The following is a 22,504-nucleotide window of genomic DNA, read 5'->3' on the forward strand; positions in this document are numbered from 1 at the left end:
GGGTTTGCCATGTCTTTCAGAGCATGTATTTACTGAGTTTATGGCACAAAGACCTCTGGTTTCTCTGCTTGGAGATCACTGTCCTCATTTCACTTTCTGTAACAGGTGGAATATTACTACTTTTTTTTTTTTTAAGTCTAGTTCAGTGTTGTGTAGCAAATTCCTTCATCCTGCGGGCTTGAGCAGCCAGCTGGTGTCAGACCCATGTGGCATTATCCTTTGCCTTTGTGAAAACTCATTGCATTGTGGTAGGGCAGAGGAAGCTGAAGTTGAAAATAGGTGGAATGCTGTCAGAAAAAAATTTTTAAAGCAAACCTATCATTGAGGACAAAGCTAGTTAACTGTTGGAGAGCTGGCCCGGTGAACAGCACTGCTGTCTATATGTTGATGCCTAAAACATAACAGGCTGTCGTGGTTTAGTCCCAGCTGGCAGCTGCGCCCCAGTCATCCGCCAACTCAGTGGGATGGGGGAGCGAATTGGAAGAGAAAAAGTGAGGAAACTCCTGGACTGATATAAGGACAGTTTCACAGGTAAAGGAAAAGCCACACACGCAAGCAAAGCAAGGGATTCATTCCCCACTTCCCATGGGCAGGCAGGTGTTCAGCCATCTCCAGGACAGCAGGACTCCATCACACCTAATGGTGACTTTTGAAAACAAACATCATCGCAATGAATGTCCCCCCCTTTCCTCCTTCTTCCCCCTGCTTTATCTGCTGGGCATGACATCATACAGTATGGAATATCTCTCTGATCAGTTGGGGTCAGCTGTCCCGGCTGTGTCCCTACTCCTTGTGCACCCTCAGTCTCCTCGCTGGTGGGTGGAGTGAGGAGCAGGAAAGGCCTTGGCTCCGTGTTAGCTCCGAGCAGCAGGAACGAAAACATCCCTGTGTTATCAGCCCTGTTTCCAGCACAAATCCAAACCACAGCCCCAAACTAGCCACTCTGGAGACAAAAAAACCCATTTATCCTTTCTCTAAAATTTCATGAACTGATGATTTCCTAAAGTGGTTTGAATGCTTTTTACCTCCCTTTGTCCCTCCATGATCGTTCCCTCAGTTCACTAAGGAAGCGTGCTCTGTTAGAAGAAGTGACAGCGTGTAAAAATAGCACTGCCTTAGTCTGCAGATCTGCCTGCTGTGGGGTTTCAGTTACATCTGCTGACTTGGATTTTAAAAAATCATCTTTTCTTCTGCTTTTTGCACCTGCCTGTGCTGGCGGTGCTTGATTTTGTGCTTTGGAGGCAGCAGCCATTTGGTTTTAGTTGGAGTGAGGTCAGCAGCACATGGGTGAGTGTGAGACCTGAATTAAGGAGCTTTTGACTTCTAGGACTAGAGGTGTTCCTAAGGCCGATAGCTAAACACAAAGAGGAGAGATACCTGAAGACTTTTCACAGCCTCTGTGGAAGCTGCCAGTTCAAACCAAGCAGCGCGTGTCCTGCTGAACGTTCGGTGCAATTGCACTTGATGTTCCAAGCCATTTGCTGTAAGTGTATTATTCCTTCCCTCATTGAATATTGCTGGCATCTAATCAGATTACATCGCAGTTCATCGCTGTGCCCAGATGAGATAAAGAGCTGTACTTCAGAAGAACATAAGGATCTTGAGTTACTGCCTTCTTCACACATCGGGCTGGTGTTAAGTGTTCATTTAGAGCCAGATTCATGAAAGTATGGAGATCAATGAGTTGGGCTGTCTAAGTAGGTCTGACCAGATCTGTCTTTCCACCTTTTGGAGCAGGCAGAGTGTGGTCCTTGGAGCAGTGAGTATCCCTGCACCCTGGCTGATAGAGCCAGCCTTTAGATGTGCGTCGGCTGGCAGCTTAGCTCTGGGATGCTGCACAGGTGAGGGGTTACTCTGCAATAGCATGCAGGCTTGTCCTTGTCATCTTCAGCAGCTTCAGGAATTCCCTTTTCATTACAGAGTCCTTTTCATTAGTGTGCTCCTTTTTTTTTTTGGACAGCAAGCTTGATGAGTCACGTCGCCTGCCTTTCTTAAGCCATTAGTGGGTGTCCCATTTGGAGCGAAGCATTTGGATCTGCTCAGATTAAGATTTACATACTTATTAATAGAATGAGTTTGGAAATACATTTTGACTATAAATTTGGAAAGGGCTGGGGAACAGGCATGCTCAGGGATAGGGTTTGGTAGAGGACAGGTATAGTTGGACTTGTTGATCTCAAAGGTCTTTTCCAACCTTGTGATCCTGTGGTAAACAGTATTGGTGAACACAGGCTTCACTGTGACTACAGATGTTTAGCAGACCCTGTAAGTTTTCATTAATGAAATTATTTGTATTCCAAAAAATGTATTTAGTGGCCCTTGGAAAACAGAAGTGTGGTATTTGCTCTTCTAAGCAAATCTCTTTCTAATGATGTTTACTTTTGTGGCATTAAAATCTTGATGCAGTTTATAAAAACAAGCACCAAGCACCTGTGAAGAGGAGTGGATATTACTTCTTGAAAGAAGCCTTCAGAATCACAGCACTGCTGTCTGTGCTGGGAACACCACTGACGCAAGGGAGAGGAGGAGAGACCAAGCCAACTTGTGCTACTGACACAAACATGCTCAAACTTGAGGCTTTTGTTACTGGGAAACTCTTCTGCTTGGACTTGTACTGCTCTCTAATGCGATGTCACAGTTCAGTGATGCATTTTGTGTCTCTTACAAGTTTACGAATCAGTGACAGACTTAAGTTTCTCCAAAATGGAATCACTGCATCCTATGATAACTTCAACCTTCCCAAGGCATTTTCAGCCACCTGTGTGTGTGACATCTCTTTAAAAGCAGAGGGCCACAGGTGAGCTTTTCAGCATGCCCTGAAGGCTGACTAAACCCAGACTGTCCAAAGACCATAGCAGGGCTCAGTCCTGACCTTATTTAATACGTCAGACAGACTGTGTAGTGATCTCCATGGGCAGGGGTGAAACTGTGACCCTGCTTGTTTAATGGCAGTGCTCATGTTGATGCCTGTGGGGCAAGGATTTTGCCCAGTACTCTGCTAGAAGAGTGCTAGGGTAAGCAAAAATGCTGCTGATCAGAGGAATAAGCTAGTTGAGAAGAAATCATAAGCACTTTCTTGCATGTTCTTTAATATACTGACTGGAACATGGTCATAGTCTATTTTAAGGACTTCTAAAGCTGACAGTTGCTAGGGCAGGCTGTGGTCTAGGGATGGCCCGGGTTTCCTGTTCCTTGTGCTTCTCTATTGCTTTAACTAGCTGTCACTGCCACTGTTCTCCTGAACTCTTCTTCCTCCTTTAAAATCAATGTAAATGCAATTTGAGATCCTGCTAGTCCCATTCATGAACAAAGGAGAAACCACCTACCGCATTTTCTTCTCAGCGTCATCTGGACTGCATGGGGCTCTAGCAAATGAGACAACTTCATATCAGGCCTCTATAAATACATTTTCCAAGTAATTTGCCCAAAAGGGCACCCGAGTGAACGTTGCAGGAAAGCTGTTCCTTTGCAGTGACAACTGCAGAGATGTGGTGCATGAGAATGGCCTGCCAGACTGGTTTTATTAAATTTGGCTAATCTAACATCCTTACGTGAGTTTGACCTTGAATCTGCATTTGATGATCCAGTCTTTTCTGCAAGATGTGTAAATTAAAACTTTTATTTATTTGAATGCTTTAGGAAATGTGTTTTTGCTGGTTTGGAGCAGCAGCATTCAGAGGCGTTACCCAGCGCTGCTAAGAAAGGCTCATGGTAGCTGTAGGAATAAAGGTGTCCCATGTTCTTTTCCTGGCTGGTAGATACTGAACAACATCCCTCTGTTGTCTGCAGTTCTTAAGGTGTTTTTCCAACTTGCAAGCCTTACCCAGAGGCCATTGACATCCTGCAACACAGAGTGCTACGAGAGCTCCACTCTGAGGTTTCTGTTTCAGTGGGAACACTTACAACCCCTGTGCTGGTCAGTTTTTGGCAAAAGCTCTCTTTTTTTTCCCCTGTATGCTGTAACAGCCTGGCACTGATCCCATCATCTTTTGAGTTTCACGAAGGCATCCACATAAACATTGTTTTGCAAGATCAAGGGTCTGTGCCCCGTGTAATCAGTGATGGAAACTGCTTGCTCTTCTAACAGCGTGAGTTTGGATAAGGGTTGAGTAATGACCATTAACTTAAAGCATCCTACAGTTAGTCATCCTGTCATAGCCTCCGTGTTCAGAGTTGTATTTAATAATCTAGCCTCTGCTCCGCTCCTGCTTTAATCTTTGCTTGGAAATGGAAGCCTCTTCTGATAACTTTGAAATTACAAAAGTATTACACCCATTTTTCATCGTTCTCTCCCTTTTGGGAAAGAGGGAAGTAGGTGGCACACTGGGACTCTGCCCTTGAAGATAAAGATGAGCTCGTTAATAAGTTGGAGCCTTAAAGGCACTTCCTGACAGGCAGGCATCTTCTGAGCCGTTGGGGCTGCTCAACAGTGCACCGAGAGGAGGAAGATAAGAGGGTGATTGTAGTGGGTTGTTTGGAGTATACAGAGGCCATGCAGTCATACAGCTGCACATTTCATCAAATAATCATTTCCTTGATACATGATCATTATTAAATACAAGTATAATGACTCCAATAAAACAATTGAGTCTCTTTCCTACAGTCTCTCCCTGTTGTCTCTCTGCAATGTTGAATGACAAGCGAGCATCGAAAGAAAATAATTTCTGCCTTTATAGTGGGTTCATTGTAGTGTCGTGGTCCAAAGAGTTCTTTTAATTATCTTACATGAAAAAGGGTTTTGGTCTTTTACAGGCTTAGGCAGGAATAGGAGAAGCAGGGTAGGTGAGAGCAGAAGCACGTTTTGCCTTGCAGAGTTGCCTTTTACTTAGGAGTAATAAGGCTGATGTTATCACCCACTTTCTAATCAAATTTGACAGGAGCATTTTGTTAAGCCACTTTCTCTGAGTGGGAATTCTGATGAATACAGCTCTCGTCTCCGGTTTCGGAGTATTACTTTACACCGTTCCCAAGCATTGTTTGCCTTAATGGATGAATTATTGTAGATGTCAGAGAAGCAGATAATTCACAGCCTCGTTTTATCAACTGAGAGCCCAAGGCGCAGCAGTTCAACTTGCATATCTGCAGAGCCCAGGTCACCCACCCGCTAGACTCTTGGTTTGATGAAAAGTTTGCTAATGTGGCCTCAGTATTTTCTCTTCAGGAAATTCTGCTGCTGGAGAATGTCACGACGTTTTGCCAGGAACCTGCTTGTAGGTGAAGGGGAGATGGGGCACACTTTCACCGTACTCTTGATTCGCTTCTCTTCCAGATGCACTTTCTGCTACTAAGTCTGTGTGTTGATAGCACTGAAAAAGGAATTGTCTCTGCTTGGTCTTCTGCCTGCCTGGCTCACGGCTCTGTCCTTGGTTAAGTGGGCAATTGGAGCTGGTCTTTTTGAAAAGATAAACTGTGAATTAATTACATAGAACCACAAGGTTGGAAGAGACCTTTTAAGATCATCGAGTCCAACCATTCCTGTCCCATGCTAAACCATATCCCTAAGTACCTGATCTACCCTTTTGTCAAACACATCCAGGGATTTGGAGGCTGAAGCAGGTTTTGTATGACTGTGGCATGGCCCAGTGCAAGAAACTTCTTATCAGATTTTGAATACTCAGGTCATAGCCAATACCAGGACTTGCACACACATTAATGTTGCTTGTAAGGTCCATCTCTGTTTGCAGAGTATGCACATTGACTACCTGCTTCTTCTGTGAGTAAACTCCTACTGTAACATTGAACAATAATTTTATATAAAGCATATGTTGCTCTTGTTCACTAAGGCTGGCTGGCTGAGATTGTGTCAAAGCAGCAAATCCAAACTACCATCCCTTGTCATGTTTTGACAGTTTCAAACCGCTGCAGTGCTTCCCTTCAGCCAATTTGTGTAGCCAGTGATCCCACCAGCCCTTTGGAAACAGGAGCATCAGTGGAGTTCTGCTGGCAGGACCCAGCCCCTGCAGAAGCCCAGTGGCAGTGGAGATAAACCCTTTGCACTGCACGTATTCCTGGAAGGACTGCTGGATGCATCGCTAACAGCTGTGGTGCTCCAGCTCAATAAATCAAGGGGTGGCAAGAGGCCAGGTTTTAAAATTTTTTTTTGCCTTCTCAGGAAGTATTTTGATTCTTCACACAAAATATATTTTGGAACAGGGGAGGTAAAGCTCTGTTTAACCCCAGTGCTGTTGGAGTATTTAATGCATTGAGGAGGAATTCAGGTGTGTGAGGAGATGGGCTGGCACTGTCCTTCCTTCAGTCTGGTGCCTGGTTTTTGATAAGGGATTGCAGAGGCACTTCCAAAATGCAAATTGTTTAGGTATTACCAATGTGGTTCTTTGCAAAATGCTGCTGTTCCAGCATCCAGAAAGTCTGCAGAGGTGCATCCATACCTCTGTGTGCTGACACACCTGGGTAGGTATATAGGGATGCTTGGGCACAGTTCCTGCCGCTGCTGATGGAGTGTGAGGGCCAGAATTAAAAAGTGCCCTGCCTCTTACAAACATTCTCTTTCCTACACTTAGTTAGACACCAGTAGCATCAGCTTTTAGAGTGGAATTGGAATTCCACTGTGACTTCATTGTAGCAGAGTGCGTTGAATGAAGACCAGTTGGCACACAGCAGGTTTTCAGTGGGTGCCTGCCACCTGCCTCCATCCCTCTGCACGTGGTGTATGATGAGTCCATTTGCTGCTGGGCGTGTGGTGTGGTGGTGGCAGCCTGCGAAAGAGAAGGTTTTGAGGGGTAAAAAACAAAGCTCCCTCCTGCTGGTGTCCAACAGTGTTGGAAGGCTTGTGGCAAGGAGCTGTGGGGAACTCTTTAATGGTCCCGTAGGAAGAGGAGCAGAGAGGGTGGCTGGAAAGACCGTGTAGGGGGGGTCTGTTGCAAGCATTACATTGATACTTGGTGGTACTGTGGAAATTTCATTTCCAAGGTAGTTAAATTTGGTTTATTCTGAATTCGGTTTATTAGAAAACTCATTTTTTAATTGATTATAGTGAGTTATTTTGCAGAGGAACAGGAATCCTTTCTTGTAGCCATTTGGAGCAATTGTGTTCTCCAACGCTTCAATTTTAGGCAGGTTCAGTTTACAATTTAAGTGTTCTTTGGGAGGGATTGACACTCTTTAGGGAGGGCTAAGCAGCACCTTTCTCAGCAAACAGTTGGCAAGAGTTGCTACTTTAGGGGTCCAGATCCCTCACTGACCCTGGCACGCTCGGCCCAGATAGAGCCTCACCAGCCCTGATGCTCTGTGCAGCCCTCCCCAGGTCCATGATGACCAATTCAGGGTGCTGCTGGTTCACCCCTCCCAAGCTTCCCAGCAGTACCCCTCATTCCCCATCCAAAGCAGGCTCCTAATCCCATCTTCTGCAACACCTTGTTTCCAGAAGGGGCATATAAAACCTCCTAAAACTGTTTTTTTTCCTGCTTTTCCTTTGCTCTGTTTGAGCAGTCTTTACTCCCAGAATAAAATTACCTCCTTGTACTTCCATGCTTTTGCAAAGACGGATAACACGAAGTTTCAAAAGATGGGAAGAACCAGTGACCCCTCTCATTCCCAACAAGTTGGTCTTGTTTGTTGGAATTTTTTCCCCCAGAATTGCCTTTTTATTCCAGGCTTTATTTCACTGTTGTTTTTTTTTTTAACAAGGACAACTACCAATGCTTAGACCTAATTTTGTAAAGCTGTTTTGCTGACCTTGCCCATCCATCTGTGCCATCTGTCAAGGGGATATATTTCTACTTTGGTTATTGGGGTTTCATTTAAAATTTTCTTACCTTGCAATTTAATATTAATAGTAAGTGACCTTTGTTTCCTAGTCGCCACAACACATGGTGCCGTATTTCCTATTTATTGTTCTGAGGCGACCCTTTCTTTTCTCCTATAATGGGCTTAGGAAAGCCGTGCCACTTAACCACTGACAGTCCATAATGTTCCAGAATTTCAGTGAGTTTTCAACCTGAAAACCTTCCTTTTGCTTAAACTCGACTGGGAAGTGTGCTGGTGATGGCTGGGGAAGTTTTTGGTTCCTGTCTCCATCTCTGCCATTTAGTTCTGCTCCACTCAGCTTCAAGACACTTTTATTAGGCAGTGCCTCCAAAGCAAGCTGCTCTTTCTTGGGACAGTTTTTGTTGTGGACACTGTTGTCTTCCTCCAGTTGCTTTCTCTGTTACGTAGTATCATAGAATGGTTAGGGCTGGAAGGAACCTTAGAGATCACCAAATTCCAACTCCCTGCCATGGGCAGGGACATCCTTGGCTAGACCGGGCTCCTCAAGGTCCCATCCAACCTGGCCTTGAACACTGCCAGGGAGGGGGCAGCCACCATCTCCCTGGGCAACCAGTTCTAGTATCTTGCCACCCTCATAATGAAGAATTTCTTCCTAATATCCAATGTAAAGCTACTCCTTCCAATTTAAAACCATTCCCCCTCATCCTATCACTACATGCCCTTCTAAAAAGTTCCTTCCCAGCCTTCTTGTAGGCCACTTCAGGTACTGGAAGGCTGCTATAAGCTCCCACCAGAGCCTTCTCTTCTCCAGGCTTAACAAGCCCAACTCTCTCAGTCTGTCTTCATAGGAGAGTTGCTCCAGCCCTCTCATCATCTTTATGGCCTTCTCTGGAATTCCAACAGTGCCATGTCCTCCTTATGTTGGGGAATCCAGAACTGGACTCCAGGTGGGGTCTCACAAGAACAGAGTAGAGGGGCAGAATCCCCTCCCTCAACCTGCTGGCCATGCTCCTTTTGATGCAGCCCAGGATACAATTGCCCTTCTGGGCTGCGAGCATGCATTGTTGGCTCATGTTGAGCTTCTCATCCACTGGCACCCCCAAGTCCTTCTCTGCAGGACTGCCCTCTAATCACATTGTCTCCCAGCCTGTATGGATGATGAGGATTGCCATTGATCAGCTACACCTTTCCCCATCTTCTGTGTTTCTTTTCCACTTGCCGGAGTCTATCGCAGCTTGTGCAAGGGCAGCGTTGCCAGAAGCGATGGGTCTGGTGCTGGACTGGAGTCCGTATGCTTTACCCAGCTGCCCGTATGCAGCACGGCTGCAGCTCTTCAGTGGTAGCAAATAATATTATTTCAAAAGCTCCTTATGAAAACATGAGTAATTGGGCAAGTGACAAAGGCCTTTCTGTTTATCTTTTTGAACAATGGAAAATACCAAATAGCCACAATTCGTTCCAGTTATTTAGTGTCTTTGTTCCAGAGCCATTTCGTGGGCACAGGATTTAATTCTGCAAGAATGCAGGAAGATGGTGACTTGGTTTTGTGCTTAAAATAAATATATAGAGATATGTTCTTTAAATGGTCACATTTCTTTACTAGGAAAATATTTTTTACTTGTGCAGCACAATTTTTAAAGCCTAAGGAAGGGATTTCCCTGTATATTACATGTCTGAGGTTACTTTAATAGTAAGTGAGGCTTTGCAATAGATGCTGATACCTTCACTGCCTGGTGAAGCTTTGTACAGAGGGTGGTGTTCACACGGTGAGAACAGTAGGTTTGAGCACAGGGCCCGAGCAATTAGCAGAACCAACGCTAATCAAAGCAGCCGGTACCGAGGGGAGGCGGGTGGCGCGGATCACGCTGGAAAATGGAGGAATGCGTCTTCTTAAAAGGGAGAACTTCCGAGGCGGAACACTTGAAAAACATGATTCTTCTTGTCATGTAGTGCTCGGGAGCGGGGGATGAGGGTACAGAACAAATAGTGCCACCTTCTGGCAACGTCCTGGAAAGATGTGCGTTGCCTGAGATGGCAGCGACCTGCGGAACGGTATGCTGGCTGATGGCTCCTGTCAGTGATGGATGAGGCGATACGTAGGGTTACTTATGTATTCTAGAGGAGCAAAATGCTTTTGAAGCGTTGAATATAAAGAATCTAGAGATGGGAAAATTGGACTGAACACGCTCGGTTAATTTCTGAAACGTAGAAGTAAGTTGTAGATGACCACTCGCTTGCCAGGTTTGCTTCTTGGCTTTTGACATCTCAAACCCTTTTCTTTAACTCTTCTGTCAAGGAGTTGGGCCTCATGGAACGTAAAGCTGCTGGGAAGGACTGTGTTTTAATCGTGTTCAATTGCTCAGTTCTGGTCTCTGGATGAACAAGTCTTTCCCCAAGGTGGTAGATATCGCTGAGGTCTGCACGCTTAATAGTCTGGTTGATCCTACAGTTACAATGAATCTGTCTTACATTTGCTCTGGAAGACTGTACCTGCCTTCTGGTTGACATGCCTACACCACAGGCAGGAATCTCATCGGGGGTCTCAACTGCCTCGTGTTTTGTTTTTCAGGTGGTACCCGAGAGATTGGGTCTGCTCTCACCAGGATGTGTATGAGGCACAGAAGTATAGAGTCCAAACTCCGGCAGTTCTCAAGGTGAGTGGCTCTGTACCTGGCCCAGAGCTTGAGGTTCATCTTCTGTTTGCTACTGGGAAACACCTAAAGCTGTTCACCAGCACTGGCTTTCCAGCTGATCTCTGTCCCTGTCACAGAGAGCAGCAGTTGTTTTCTCCCCTGCAGCATAAGAGGTGTTGTGAACATGCAGAATTTCGCTGCATGTTCCTGGGATGGGGCTTGTCACCTCAGATCACTCTAAATGCTGCAGACTCCCACTGTCAGTTCCTGTTGCTTGGTTCTGAGCAGGTGGCTGCTGATGTGACTGACCTCTTTGTAGCAGGACTTTAAACTCTGTCACTAAGTTTTAAAGCAGCAGTGAGTATTGTGCTGCTTCCTCAGCTTACTGGAGAGCCCAAATAGCTTGCAGCCAAGAAAGAAACTTTGAGCAAACCAGTATGGGAAAGGAAAATTTCTCTCATCCCCTTTCTGCAGTTAAAGTTAGACTGGAGAGATAATGGGAGAGGATTAACTTGTGTGTAAGCTGGGCTATACATAAACAACCTACTTCTGTAGTAAGTAGTAGTTTGCACATGTGCCTTTTTTAACCAGGCTTGAAAGTTACACTTGACCTAAGGTGAATCAAAATGGTGCTTCACCATTTGCATGATGACCTGGGATGTTTTCCCTTTTAAAATAAAGATATTTGTGAAATTGGCTATGAGGAGACAACTTTAGTCTCTAATTACCCCAGAGTTAGCTGTTTAAGTGATTCAATCCCCATCTGATTAATTAGTGGAGCATTACTAGTGCCCTATCATGGACTCCTGGTTGAGAGATGAAGCCCGTTGGTGGGCAGGATGTTGCTCACTTGTACAACTGCTCAGTCTTCTCTTGCATATACATGTGTTATTTAAGTTTATAATCTTCATGGCTGCATGAACCTTTCCTGTCTCCAGAGTATCCATTTAAACTGCTCTTTGTGTGACACACGAGTGTGATCTAACTATTTACATTAGCACTGTTCTGCGTCACTCCTCTGGTTTACCCTCTGTTCCTCACTGTCCTGAATTTCTGCACAGTAATTCTGGTTATCTTGTGATGTGGATTTTCTTTTTTTTTTTTCTTTTGATCCAGTCCTTTCCTTTGCTTTCTCCAGCATAAACATTTTAATGTTCTGATATTTACATTGTGACACTGGTAGCTGTCACAGCAAAAAGTAAAAATACGCCAATATTGACCTTGGCTCTCTCTATAAGAATAGGGGCATCTGCAGGATTTGATTGCTCTTTGTGTTTTTTCAACAAAATTAGTGCTTTAATTGACTGTCTGATAAACCCACTTCAAGAACAGATGGAAGAGTGGAAGAAAGTGGCCAATCAACTGGATAAAGACCATGCAAAAGGTAGTTACAGAGGAAGAAATCTTTAATAGGAGTAAGACTCTAATATCAGCTTTTCTTCCTCTTTTCGTGTTTGTACGCGCTTGAGTATGTGTAGCAACTTTTCTCTTCTAAAACGCCCTCCTCCCAAAGTGCCTGACAAATTTTTAACCCTTGTCTGTACATTGTAGAAGGTTTAATTTGCAGGACCCCAAGGGATGGGTTATTTTTCTAGACTTTTAAGCAGTGACTAGTCTTAACTCTGTTAGCCCACAGTATGATCGCTATATGGTCTCCAGCAGTGCTGAGGATTGGGGATGCTGCATCTATCCCTGCAAAGCCCCAGTGTGCAGTTAAAAACTAATGTTATGTTTCAGATGTAGTATCCTCCAGAGAACATGCAGCCCTGTAAAACATTCAGCATGGTTATTTTCTACCTGATGCGATACAGGGATGTGCACCTGGGGAATGGGAAAGCTTTGTGGTTGGACACAGGATGCTTAGAGCTGTGCTGCTGCTAACTGCTCTGCTGGCTTTCCTGGGGGAATGAGCAAGAGGCAGCCAAGTCCTGAACAGCAAGAGCATGTTGGTAGATGCCTTTGGCTTTGCAGACTTGTACTGGGGATGATGGCCCTCTAGCATGGGTGCTGAAAGCAGGTTACAGTTCATCACTGACCCTTGAAAATGGAAGACTAGCTCTGCCTGAATGAAGCAGTATCGCCATCGTTTATTTTGGGGAGGGTGAGAACTGATGAGAAGGAGTGTGCTTGGCCTCCAGAAGAGGATTTGCTTCTTGCCCCACTATTACTGTGGTCAAATAGAAGCAGCTGAATCAGCAGCTCTTGAAATAAATTTCCATCTTGTGCTCCAGAGAGTGTTAAAGTGAGCAGGAAGGAGGAATGACCTGGGTTTCTGCAGGTAGGGGTGAGCCTGACCAAAGTGGCAGTGAGATTTAGGTTTTAGTGGGCAAACTTATGTGTGGAGGGTGCAGTTGGCCCTGGTGCAGTTCCTGTGCCCACAACCAGCCTGGTTCTGCTTTTTATGTCTATAGAAGAGTAGTAACACTGGCCATGTGTATATACATACACACCTTTTATCTTTTGGGTTTTTTTAAAGAATTAGTTTTCTTATCTGGTACTTTTTGTGTGCCTGGACTAGAGGTGGGCTATTTTGTTCTGGGATTTTAATTCTCCCGGGATTTTCAGCTCATCTGAAAATGAGGACAACTGCAGTGTGCTCCACTTCATCAGAAAGAGCTGGCAATGTGACACTTCCTTGGGCAAAGTTTTAGCACCCTCTCCCTCTGCCTGACTCTCATGCTGGAGAGGGATCACAGGATATTCTCTGCCTTGCCATTTCTGGATGCTTGTTTTTGAACACAGATGTTTCGAGAAACCTGTCATCTCTGTTTTCCATTCCTGAGAGTGGATGAGTCTCTGAAATGAAAAGCATTCTAATTTTGTACCGTGTTCTCGGTTGTTATTTCTGTAGAGGCTTTGTTTATTTGGGAAAGATTTTGGTATGTGAATGTGCTCACACCCTAAAATGTTACATTAAGCCAAAGGTATAGGCGCTACAGAATGTGAGTTCTAAGTTGCTTTGATTAGTGGTAGCTGTCCTCTTAAAATTTGTAATCTAATGCCTTGGAATGTAGATTTTCTTTGAAAAACATCCATTTTAACATCTGGTATGTTGATAACAGAGACTCTGTGGTTTTTTTAGAATACAAAAAAGCCCGCCAAGAGATAAAAAAGAAATCATCTGACACGCTGAAGCTCCAGAAGAAAGCAAAGAAAGGTAACTCGCTCCATACTGGCACTAAAACCCCCTTTGTGCTCTGCTCATTGACAAAGATTGAGCAGCGATAGGACTTTCTGCCGTAATGATTCGGTCCCCTGTAATATATTCCTGGTACGTACTTGAACACCAGGGTACAATTACTATGTGTCATTTAAATCATATTCTGAAGCTGCTGTCTAATGTTCTTACACAAAAGCCTTAAAACTGTTTGTACAAAGTCAATCATGTTTTAAAATAGAGTGCTTGCTGCTAACTTATTCCTGTGAGGAACGTTGACACCGTAACATGACTTGTGCAGATACCTGTAAAATTTTCTAGAATCTTTTGGAATAATATGAAAAAGCCATTATGTAAATGTTCTGCAACTATTAACATTTCTCACCGTTCTCCTTTTCTACCACCTTTCCTCCTCCTTTTTTTTTTTTTAGCAGCCTGTTATCTCCCAGACCTTACATTATTCCTCAGAGTGTGAGAAGGTGGCATGGGTTGTTGTCAGGGGGAGGGTACTTGGCAACCATAGAAAACTAAAGATGAGTAAGAAAAGAAAGGGAGTTCTCCACAAAGGCAACCTGTCTTTTTTAGCAGCTGATTCTCATGCTCCTCTTGCTCTCCCACCACCATCTTGTCACAAGAGTTTCATCATCATGTTAATGGAAACGTGCATCTCTGACAGCTGCAGCATTGCCATCATAAGGGTTTTATTCAACCCAGTGCAAGCCCCACCAAGCTTTGGAAAAATGATACGGAGCTTGTACAGAAGCAGACTTTCTGGTTCCTTTTCCTGGCACCGGGCTCTTCCCAGCCAGGGAGGATGTGTGCTTTGAGCAGCCTTCAGCCTGCAGGTTCCAGCTTGTGCTTCCCCTTCTGCCTAAAAACTGGGAGCCCAGGGATGAGCGAAATAAATGCTGGGGCAGGGACTTGCTTGAACTTTTTTAATTGTGCAAGTGTTACCCAGAACAGGTGAGCTGTCTGTAACTGTCCTTCCTAATAGGTGAGTCAATAATTATACTGGTAGAAAGCCACATGACTGGAAAATTGCTCTTGAGTTTTAAGCGACTTGAGATGAGGGATAAGGGAGGGCAAGATGGAAGGCAGCAAGAGGGATCTTAGCTCACTAAGCTCTGTGTGTGTGTCTGTCTGTCTGTGGAAAAGTTCAGTGTCTTAAATCAGAATAGTCATCTTTTGGGGGACACGATTTTTGTTGTAAGATTTTGGTTGTGGGTGATGCGTAAATGTTTCTCATTTTGTGTGACAAGTTGTCTGACTCCAGACCAACAGCTTTAGAGAGTCTGTGGCATCCCCTCTGTTTCTTTTCCTTTCTCCCCTCCTCTTTTTCCAGTCTCACTTCTTGTTGTCTTGTGATACAAACAACCCTTCAGGACATGCTAGGTGAGAGCTGAGCAAAACATGCCCGTGCTCTGGGAAGAAGGAACCATTTTTTGAACCCATTTCTGTGAATTGTCAGCTATCTGGCTCCATCTCTGTTTTATCCTGCTTCTGAGCGGGATAAATTTATTATTGAATAATTCAGTCTGCAATCTCAGGGGAGGACACAGCCTTTTCTGTAAGGTGGGAAGAGGAAAGAGAAGCACTTAAAGTCTTCTGGGAAAAATAACAAACCACTGTTCTCATACTGCAGATGCCAGTGTATGTGTCTGTCAGCAGTGGTACTGGCAAGTGGACTTTCTCCTTGGATTATCTGGGTTCTTATCTCCTTCCCCAGATGTGTGCTGCGTCTAGCGACGAGGGTCAGCACACTGGTGGCGTGTCCTCCTTCGGGATTAAACATCTTGGAGCAGGAGAGTGGAACAGGCCTCATTTTTACATCATTTTCATAGCAGCCACGCTATGACTGAAGTTCGGTGTTTCAGGGTTTTTTTAAATACCATTCCCTTGCTTATTTTTGCTGTTAGGACATGACTTTGGAGTTGTTAATGAACCTGCTCTATTCCTGTGCTGTCCCCCTCGGAACTGCTGTCACACCCATGGTCTTGGGGTCCAGAGCACAAACCCAGTAGGACCGAGGTGGGGTTAGAGCTGTTGCAGAGGGACATGTGCAGGGAAGGTAGAAACAATGAAGACTCACAGGTAGCAAGCACAGAGGAAAGGAGGAGCTGCAGTATTTTTGAGGTGCTTGAGAGTTGTTCTCATGACCCCTGGGGGCGAGAGACACGGCGAGGTGTAGAGGCTCATAGTGCTGTGAGAATGAACTCCCAAAGCTGCTGGCCCTGTGGGTTCCCAGCATGAGTGGGTGGCAGGTGGAAGTTCACCCTGGCTCCTTGCAAGTTATCTACACATGAACGTGTAAGAAAAAAAAGTAGCAGGTGCATTTTCCCCTCTCTGCCTGTTTTGATCCGTACCCTGAAGGAGTGAAGCGTTGGTCTGAGCGCAGTGTCAAGTGTTGTTACAAAAACCTTTTTGTATGTACCCACCTTGACATGCCAGGTCTGTTCCATGTGCTCTGTGGTGAGGTGTGTTGCTCCTGCTGTCACTAAGGGGTAAAGAAAAAAGTCAAGAAGAGATTTGTTTATAAAATGATAAACCTGCGGAAGTTGTTCTGCTTTAGCTCACAAATAACTTTGGGCAAGGAAACTCTTTGGTGAAACCGTCCTGACAGGCATGTGGCTGGGTGCATGGGTGTCTTGCTGTGTCTTCAGACTCTCCTGTTTCCCTCAGACTTAACTTTTTGTTCTGTTCTTCTGTAAGCAGGACCTGTCCCTTTGATTTTTCTGTTCCGTTACTGACTCACCTATGGGAACTTTAATCCAACCAGTCCCTTCCCTCCCTAGTGCTTCTAAGAATATTTTTGAATTAACCTTATGATCATCTGTGGGCAAGTGAGATGTTTGGTGAATTCTGGATTCACTTAAGTACTCTGCATGCTACTAAAAGTGTCCTTCAAGCTTTTTCTGCTGTGACTGGATGGGAAAGTGGTTTTCTTCTGCTTTGGGCAGCTTCAGATCTAGGAACTCAACCCTCTACTTTTCTCATTCACGTCATGGCAATGGTGCTCCCTCTCCCTGCCACGTCAGGCTGCATAAGATCACCCTTGTAGCTGACAGCTTTAGCATGCATAGCTGCTCCTTGCCTGCATCTCAGGGACATTTTGGAGAGAGGGCCATGGGCTGCGTGGCTTGGCCTAGCAGAAAAGCTACATATTGGGCACCCCAATGTAGTGCTGAGGGACTGAATACTTTGGGGTTTGCCTGTTCTCTGGCTTGTGCATGGTCTGCCTGTTCTGGTTCCATGTGGCCAAGTTGAAAGTTCAGGCTGGGCGTTACTTACCAGACATTGTGTTTGCAGAGTAGGTGTGTTAATTGGAATAAAGGTGTTTCCAAAGCTTGAAGTGATGGGGAAAACGCCAAACTTTCAAAACAAAACAAGTGCTAGGGGTTCTTTTTGGAAGTTTGTTGGAGTGTATCTGGTAAAATGACAAGTCTGTGTGTAACTGAAAGTCTTGCTTTTCAAAAGACCTTATAGGCATAATTTTCATTCTTTTTGTTGTCTTTGACTAAAAATAATAATTAAAAATCCATATGAAGTCTAAATGTACGTAGTCTGAACAAGATCCTGGTGCACCTCCCAGATCTATGCAGTCCCTGGGGCTGTCGTGGTGATCTTCAGGGTGCATCCTTTTCCTTACTCCCTTGTTTCCAAAGGGAACAGGCCCACAGGGCACGTTGCCCACCCCAGCATTGAAACTTACCTCTCATCTCAGCAGATGAAGCTGCGTAGGGCGTGGAACTGTATACATCTTCTAAATTGCTCTTTGTTTTCAGACAAATATTGGACATCAGAAGTCAGCCCAGCTAACCTGAGTCAGCAGAATGATTATGCCTATATTTAAAACGAATTTCATGTTGAGGTTTCTGCTGAGTCAAGACCTCGTAAGTGGATCCATAGCTGCTAGAAGCTGTTCAGGCTGTATTGAATTCAGAGAAGAGACAGCAGCTGTGGCTCTGCATGTACCCATTTTGGAAGGTTAACAAAATGCATGATTCTTAGTTCTAAAAAAAAGCGTCAAGTGACTAACTTAAAATTGTAAATGTCTGTGTAAAATCTGGAGTGCACGTTGGCTTTATTCTCTGCATTTCAGCTTGGCTCTCAACGGTTACTAGACAGGTTTCCCTTCTGCCTGTAACTTCACTGGTAGGTTTCATTTTCAGGTTCTTCATGCGTTACTGTGAGCAGGCTTTGAGGAAAATGTTTAAATCCAAGGGAATTTAGTGCAAAGGACTTAGAAGTAATGCTTTCAGCAAAATACCAGGGTTAACATTAATGTATGTTAACTTGAAAACTGAGTTTTATCTCTAAACCATTTCTAGAAGTTTCTTCAGAGTGCCATCGACGGTCGGTACATTTCATATTGTGTCCCACCAACTTTTGAGTATCCAAACTCACAACCTGCACTTTTGAGTATGCAGCAGGTTTGGAGAGTTTTCTTAACCTCTAATGAAGTTGGGAGAGTACAACATGATTATTAACTTAGTGTAATACTGCCAAAAATGCTCTTTCTTCCCCTCCTCCCAGTTAGCAAAGATGACCTGTTTGTGTTTTAAAGCCTTTGCAGCTGTTTTTGTGTTATTCTGGTCTTTGGAACTGTAATATTGTTATGGTCCTCACAAGGATAATTGCGCAAACCCCGTGACTCTTAACTGAAAAACACAGAGCTCTTGGATGTAATTATAACCAAGAGACATCTCAGTTCTTCATGTAAATGCTGACCTTCTCATTCAAGTGCTCTGTGCTTTTTCTGTACCAGGCACTTGCCCTGTCTGAAAGTGACAGGCTGGGGAGGGAGGACCTCTGGCCAGACCCCATCTCTGCTAGGAGATGGCCTTGTTCCTCTAAATGGATCAAGTGTGGTGTGGCAACTGAAGTGAGAGCTGGGACTTGCTGTGGAGTCACTATGGTACAACTCAGGAGAGCAGCTACTGAGGAGATTACCCTTACCTGTTGCAGGGAGAAAATCCTGGGTGGATGAGGCCATGGTACCTGCGGGGATTTTTTTGTGTTTTTTCTTTCCCCCTCCCTCCCTTCCCCCTCAAGCTTATAACACAGGCTCCACTTGATAGCAGCTCGGTGGAGACATGTTGCAAAGTCAGTGATCGGAGATACTTCCTTCTTTCATTTGTTTTCATTCCTTGAGTTTGGAATGAGTCTCCATAGTTCCCCTCTCTTTTTGACAGCAAGCCAGGTTTATTGCAAAACTTTACACATAACTTTTTGAAATTAAAATACACATATCATGGTTAATCTTTTTGATGTTCTTCCACATTGCATCAGCAATTAGTTTTTCATTTAATTAACAATCTATTAATGTAATTGCAGTCGAGAACATCAAAAAGCACTGTGGTTACCAGCGCAGCACCCGCCTAGAGTTTTGCAAGTTGGAGTTCCCTCTTCCCTGTGAGGAGATGAGCTTCGTGCCGCTTCTTGAGCAGAGCTTGACAGTTGTCTGTGTTGCGCTCTTTCTCCCAAGCACAGGTTTAACATGTTCTCACCTGGGAATCTGCAAGCTGAACAAAGTCCCTAAACTGGTTTAAGTCTCTTAAAATAAGTATGGTAAATAATTGAGAGTTTAATTTGACACAGCTCACCAGGAAGCAAAGCTAATGCCTTTGTCTTTATCAGCACGGAAGAAGCCAAAGTCGTCTAGTCCGAACTGCTCGCACTCTTGTCTTGGCGCTGATGATAATGTCTAAACTTTAGGAATGCTGGAATACCAGTTTGACTTTTTTTATTTTCCTTTCTGTGTCAATTTTGTGTCCTGCCATTTCTCACCATGCGTACCTCCTGACAGCTGAGGCTCTGGGTAAGTCTGTGCCATGCTGTAACCCCGGTGGCTGGTTTATTGTAGCCCTTCCTGTGGCCTCTTGATGGTGTCTGGTCTCCACTAACTGCCTAGACTTTAATTTCTAATGAAACTAAAATGCCGCCTAACCTTAATGAACAAACCATCCTTTGACTTATTTTCTTCTGGCATCTAATTGGAACACTGTAAAAGAAGAAAATCAGTATTGTAGATAAACCTCTGGTTTATTTTAGAAAGGGATTAACACGGTCTGATAAATCGTGTCACAGTTGGGAGAGGAGTTAAATGGAATAGACACGTCATCAAGGTGATGTTCAAAGAATTGAATATCTTACTGTTAACATGACTTTTAAAGTCTAGAGCTTAAAGTCCCTACTGTTGTTCTTTGTAAACCTGTGACCCAAGTCCCCCTTTTTTCTGAAAATCGCATGCACCTTTCTGAATTGATAGATGATAAATCAGTATATATTAAGCTTCGTGCTGGGAAGGGGTGGAAATCAGCATCACAATTGTCTCCTGCTGCCTGATCGCATCTCAGATCTGTTTGAATCGGAGTGCTGTTTCTGTTGTGTTGCCAGTGTAAAGTAGCTGCCTTGAGATCTGGGGAATGAAACATGGAGATTCTGAATTTGTGAGAAATAATCATACCTCCGCTTGTAGGTCTGATGGTTTAGATGCTGCCTTTTGGAGAAGCCTGGATTGATCAGATCGGGAGATTCTGAGCTGAGGTGCTTCAGCAGGGCTCCTGGAGCTGGGCACTGCTGTGCACCCTGCTTGTCCCCTCTTTTCAAACCACACTTTGTGTTTTTCTTGGTCTTGTAATTCAGTCTGGAAGTTTCCTTTGGTAACTCTCTTCTAAGGGACAACTTAGCATTTTTGAATGTCAGCACCTGATTCAGATGTCCAGTAGCCACGAGAAACAGATCTGTTTGCCAAAGGTGTCTGAATTAACCCCAGCAGTGAGGTTTTCCACCTTTCCGTAAACAGAGGTAGAATTCTTCTGTTCTCAGCCTAGATCCATATTGGTTTGTTTGTTGGCTCCAGTGTGCAGGATGTAAAGGGTTGTTCATCCCAGTGGACAGAGGTAGATGAAGCTCTTGTGAAGAAAGTGATTAGAGAATGAATGACTTGGAGCTCACTTTGGTTTGTACAGGTAGAGGTATGCTCAGCCTTGTCTCATACAGTGTAAATTCTGTCACTCTTAACATGTCCAACTGGAATAGTCAGGTTCTGTGCAGACTGGATACAGTGTGAGGAAGCACCCTTTAAGTGAGAATGTGGAAAATAATTTCACCAGTATTTGCTGTATTACTTTGTCAGTAACAGCATTATATATATATTCTATGATTCTATGATTAGCTGTCTGACTTGCTCTGAGAGCATCATTCTCCTTTGCTGTTGCTGATAGCTTTGCTAGTTTAAGTTGTCTTGTAAATTAGAGGCATGGAATTTGGTTGAAAATTAGATTTACCTTCAATTTTTCTCCCCCCTAATATGTTTGCCTTACTATTGTAACAATGGTTACTTAAGAGGCTGGGTGAGGTTTTCAGCCAGGATTCACACAGAACACTCAATCTGAGGTTTTAACGCATGATGGGCCTGCAAAGCTCTTGCACATCATGATAATGATGTGAAGCACCTGCTCTGGAGGGAACGCATTCAGACTGTCCTTGGAGTAGCAGTGGATTCATGGTAATGTTGCTGACTAACAGTTTGGCTCTCTGCAGTTCATTAGCTGTGACTTGCCTGTGTCAAGCCACAAGTCCCTGGGCCGTTGGAGCATGGTGCTGTTGGAGAAGTCAGTCAAAAGCTTCTGGTCCTGCATTTCTGCTGTTCTCTGCAACACCAAAGCTCCACTTTAAGAAAGCATGGATTAGAATTTCTCTTCAGTTTTCAAATTGTTGCCTTGTTCTTTCAAGTGCAACCAGACGTATTCTGCAGAACCATCCCTACATCAGGTTCATGTCTGGCTGGTTGCAGACAAGAGACCTGTCACTACACTTGATGCTTTTGGCCATTTCTATTGCTGATTGCTTTGGTGGGTCATTCAGACCTGTCTGCAGTTTGGGCAGGAGTGTCCTTCCAGGTGCACTTTTACAGCTGCTGCACAATGAGACCATATTGAAGCTATTTTCTGTCATTAGGATAGTTGTGTTGGATTGGAAATGTTTCTGAACGTGGAACCTAAAGGCCAGCAGAGAATAACCCATTGCTGATGTTCCTTGTGAACGTGTACCTTGTGGCCGCAGCAAAAGTAGTGCCGTCAGTTGTTAGGGATGATGTAGACAAGTGACCTTCCCCTTGTAATTCAAAGGGGAGAACTGCATTGCTCTCCAGTGGTCAATGTTCTCTTCAGAGATAAGTAGTGGACTCAAACTAGGGAAATCAAGGGTGTGTGAGGAGCAGAAGTCATCAGCAGTTGGCCCTCACGTCCTCGGAGTGCTGTTGAGGGGCTGTGCTTTGCTCTGCTTAGCGAAGGAAACTGGTTACATTGGGCAGAGATCTTGTCCCTCAAATTCCTGAGCTGTCTGAGTGCCATGGGAGACAGCTGGCGATTCAGGGAGTGGGAAGTCATTTGAAAAGACTTGCTAGATTGATGTCTGCATTGTGGAGCTTTCAAAGGATGTTAATAAACCTTCCTGCTCCGAGAAGATGAGTTGCAAGGAGACATCAGGAGACAGCTGTGCTCATGCCATGTGAACAGCTGACTTCAGAGCCTCATTCAGTGATTCACCTCAGCTTGTTTCCTCTCTGAATTATACCCTGGACAGCTTGTATGTATTCACTGACTACATGGGTGCCCCAGAGCCGTAGCATAAAAGCGGGTCTGTAGCAGTGAGGAGATGCTATGTCTGTTCCTGTCCTAACTCACTTAAAGAATAAAGTGGGACCTTTGTAGGGATACAGAGATGTGGGAGAGCAGTGCAGTTTTACACATTTATGCCAAGGAGTTAAAATAGGCAGCTTGAACATTTTCCTGATAGCTCTGTTGAATTGCATGAGTCACGCAGGTGTAAATGAGGTTTATTTTTGTCCCATCCTGTGGGTGCACTTGTTGCTCTGGGGCAAGCTGTGGTGCTCTGTGAGGTCCCCATAAGTCAGCAAAATTCCCTATAATGGAACCCTCTTTATGGATGGAGTTCTTCTGCGTTCAGTGTGTGTCTTCTC

At 44.5% G+C, this 22,504-nt stretch overlaps 1 protein-coding gene across 1 annotated transcript in view; it reads left to right on the forward strand.

The window, feature by feature from the left end:
• Positions 1-22,504, forward strand: part of MTSS1 (MTSS I-BAR domain containing 1) — a 128,189-nt gene that overhangs the window by 83,392 nt on the left and 22,293 nt on the right. The window contains exons 4-6 of the mRNA XM_084260145.1: positions 10,298-10,382; positions 11,654-11,745; positions 13,444-13,518. Coding sequence (XP_084116271.1) covers positions 10,298-10,382; positions 11,654-11,745; positions 13,444-13,518 — 252 coding nt within the window. The remainder of the gene's footprint in view (positions 1-10,297; positions 10,383-11,653; positions 11,746-13,443; positions 13,519-22,504) is intronic.

The sequence above is a fragment of the Gallinula chloropus genome (assembly GCF_964237585.1).
Source record: "Gallinula chloropus genome assembly, chromosome: 2".
Lineage (NCBI taxonomy): Eukaryota > Metazoa > Chordata > Aves > Gruiformes > Rallidae > Gallinula > Gallinula chloropus.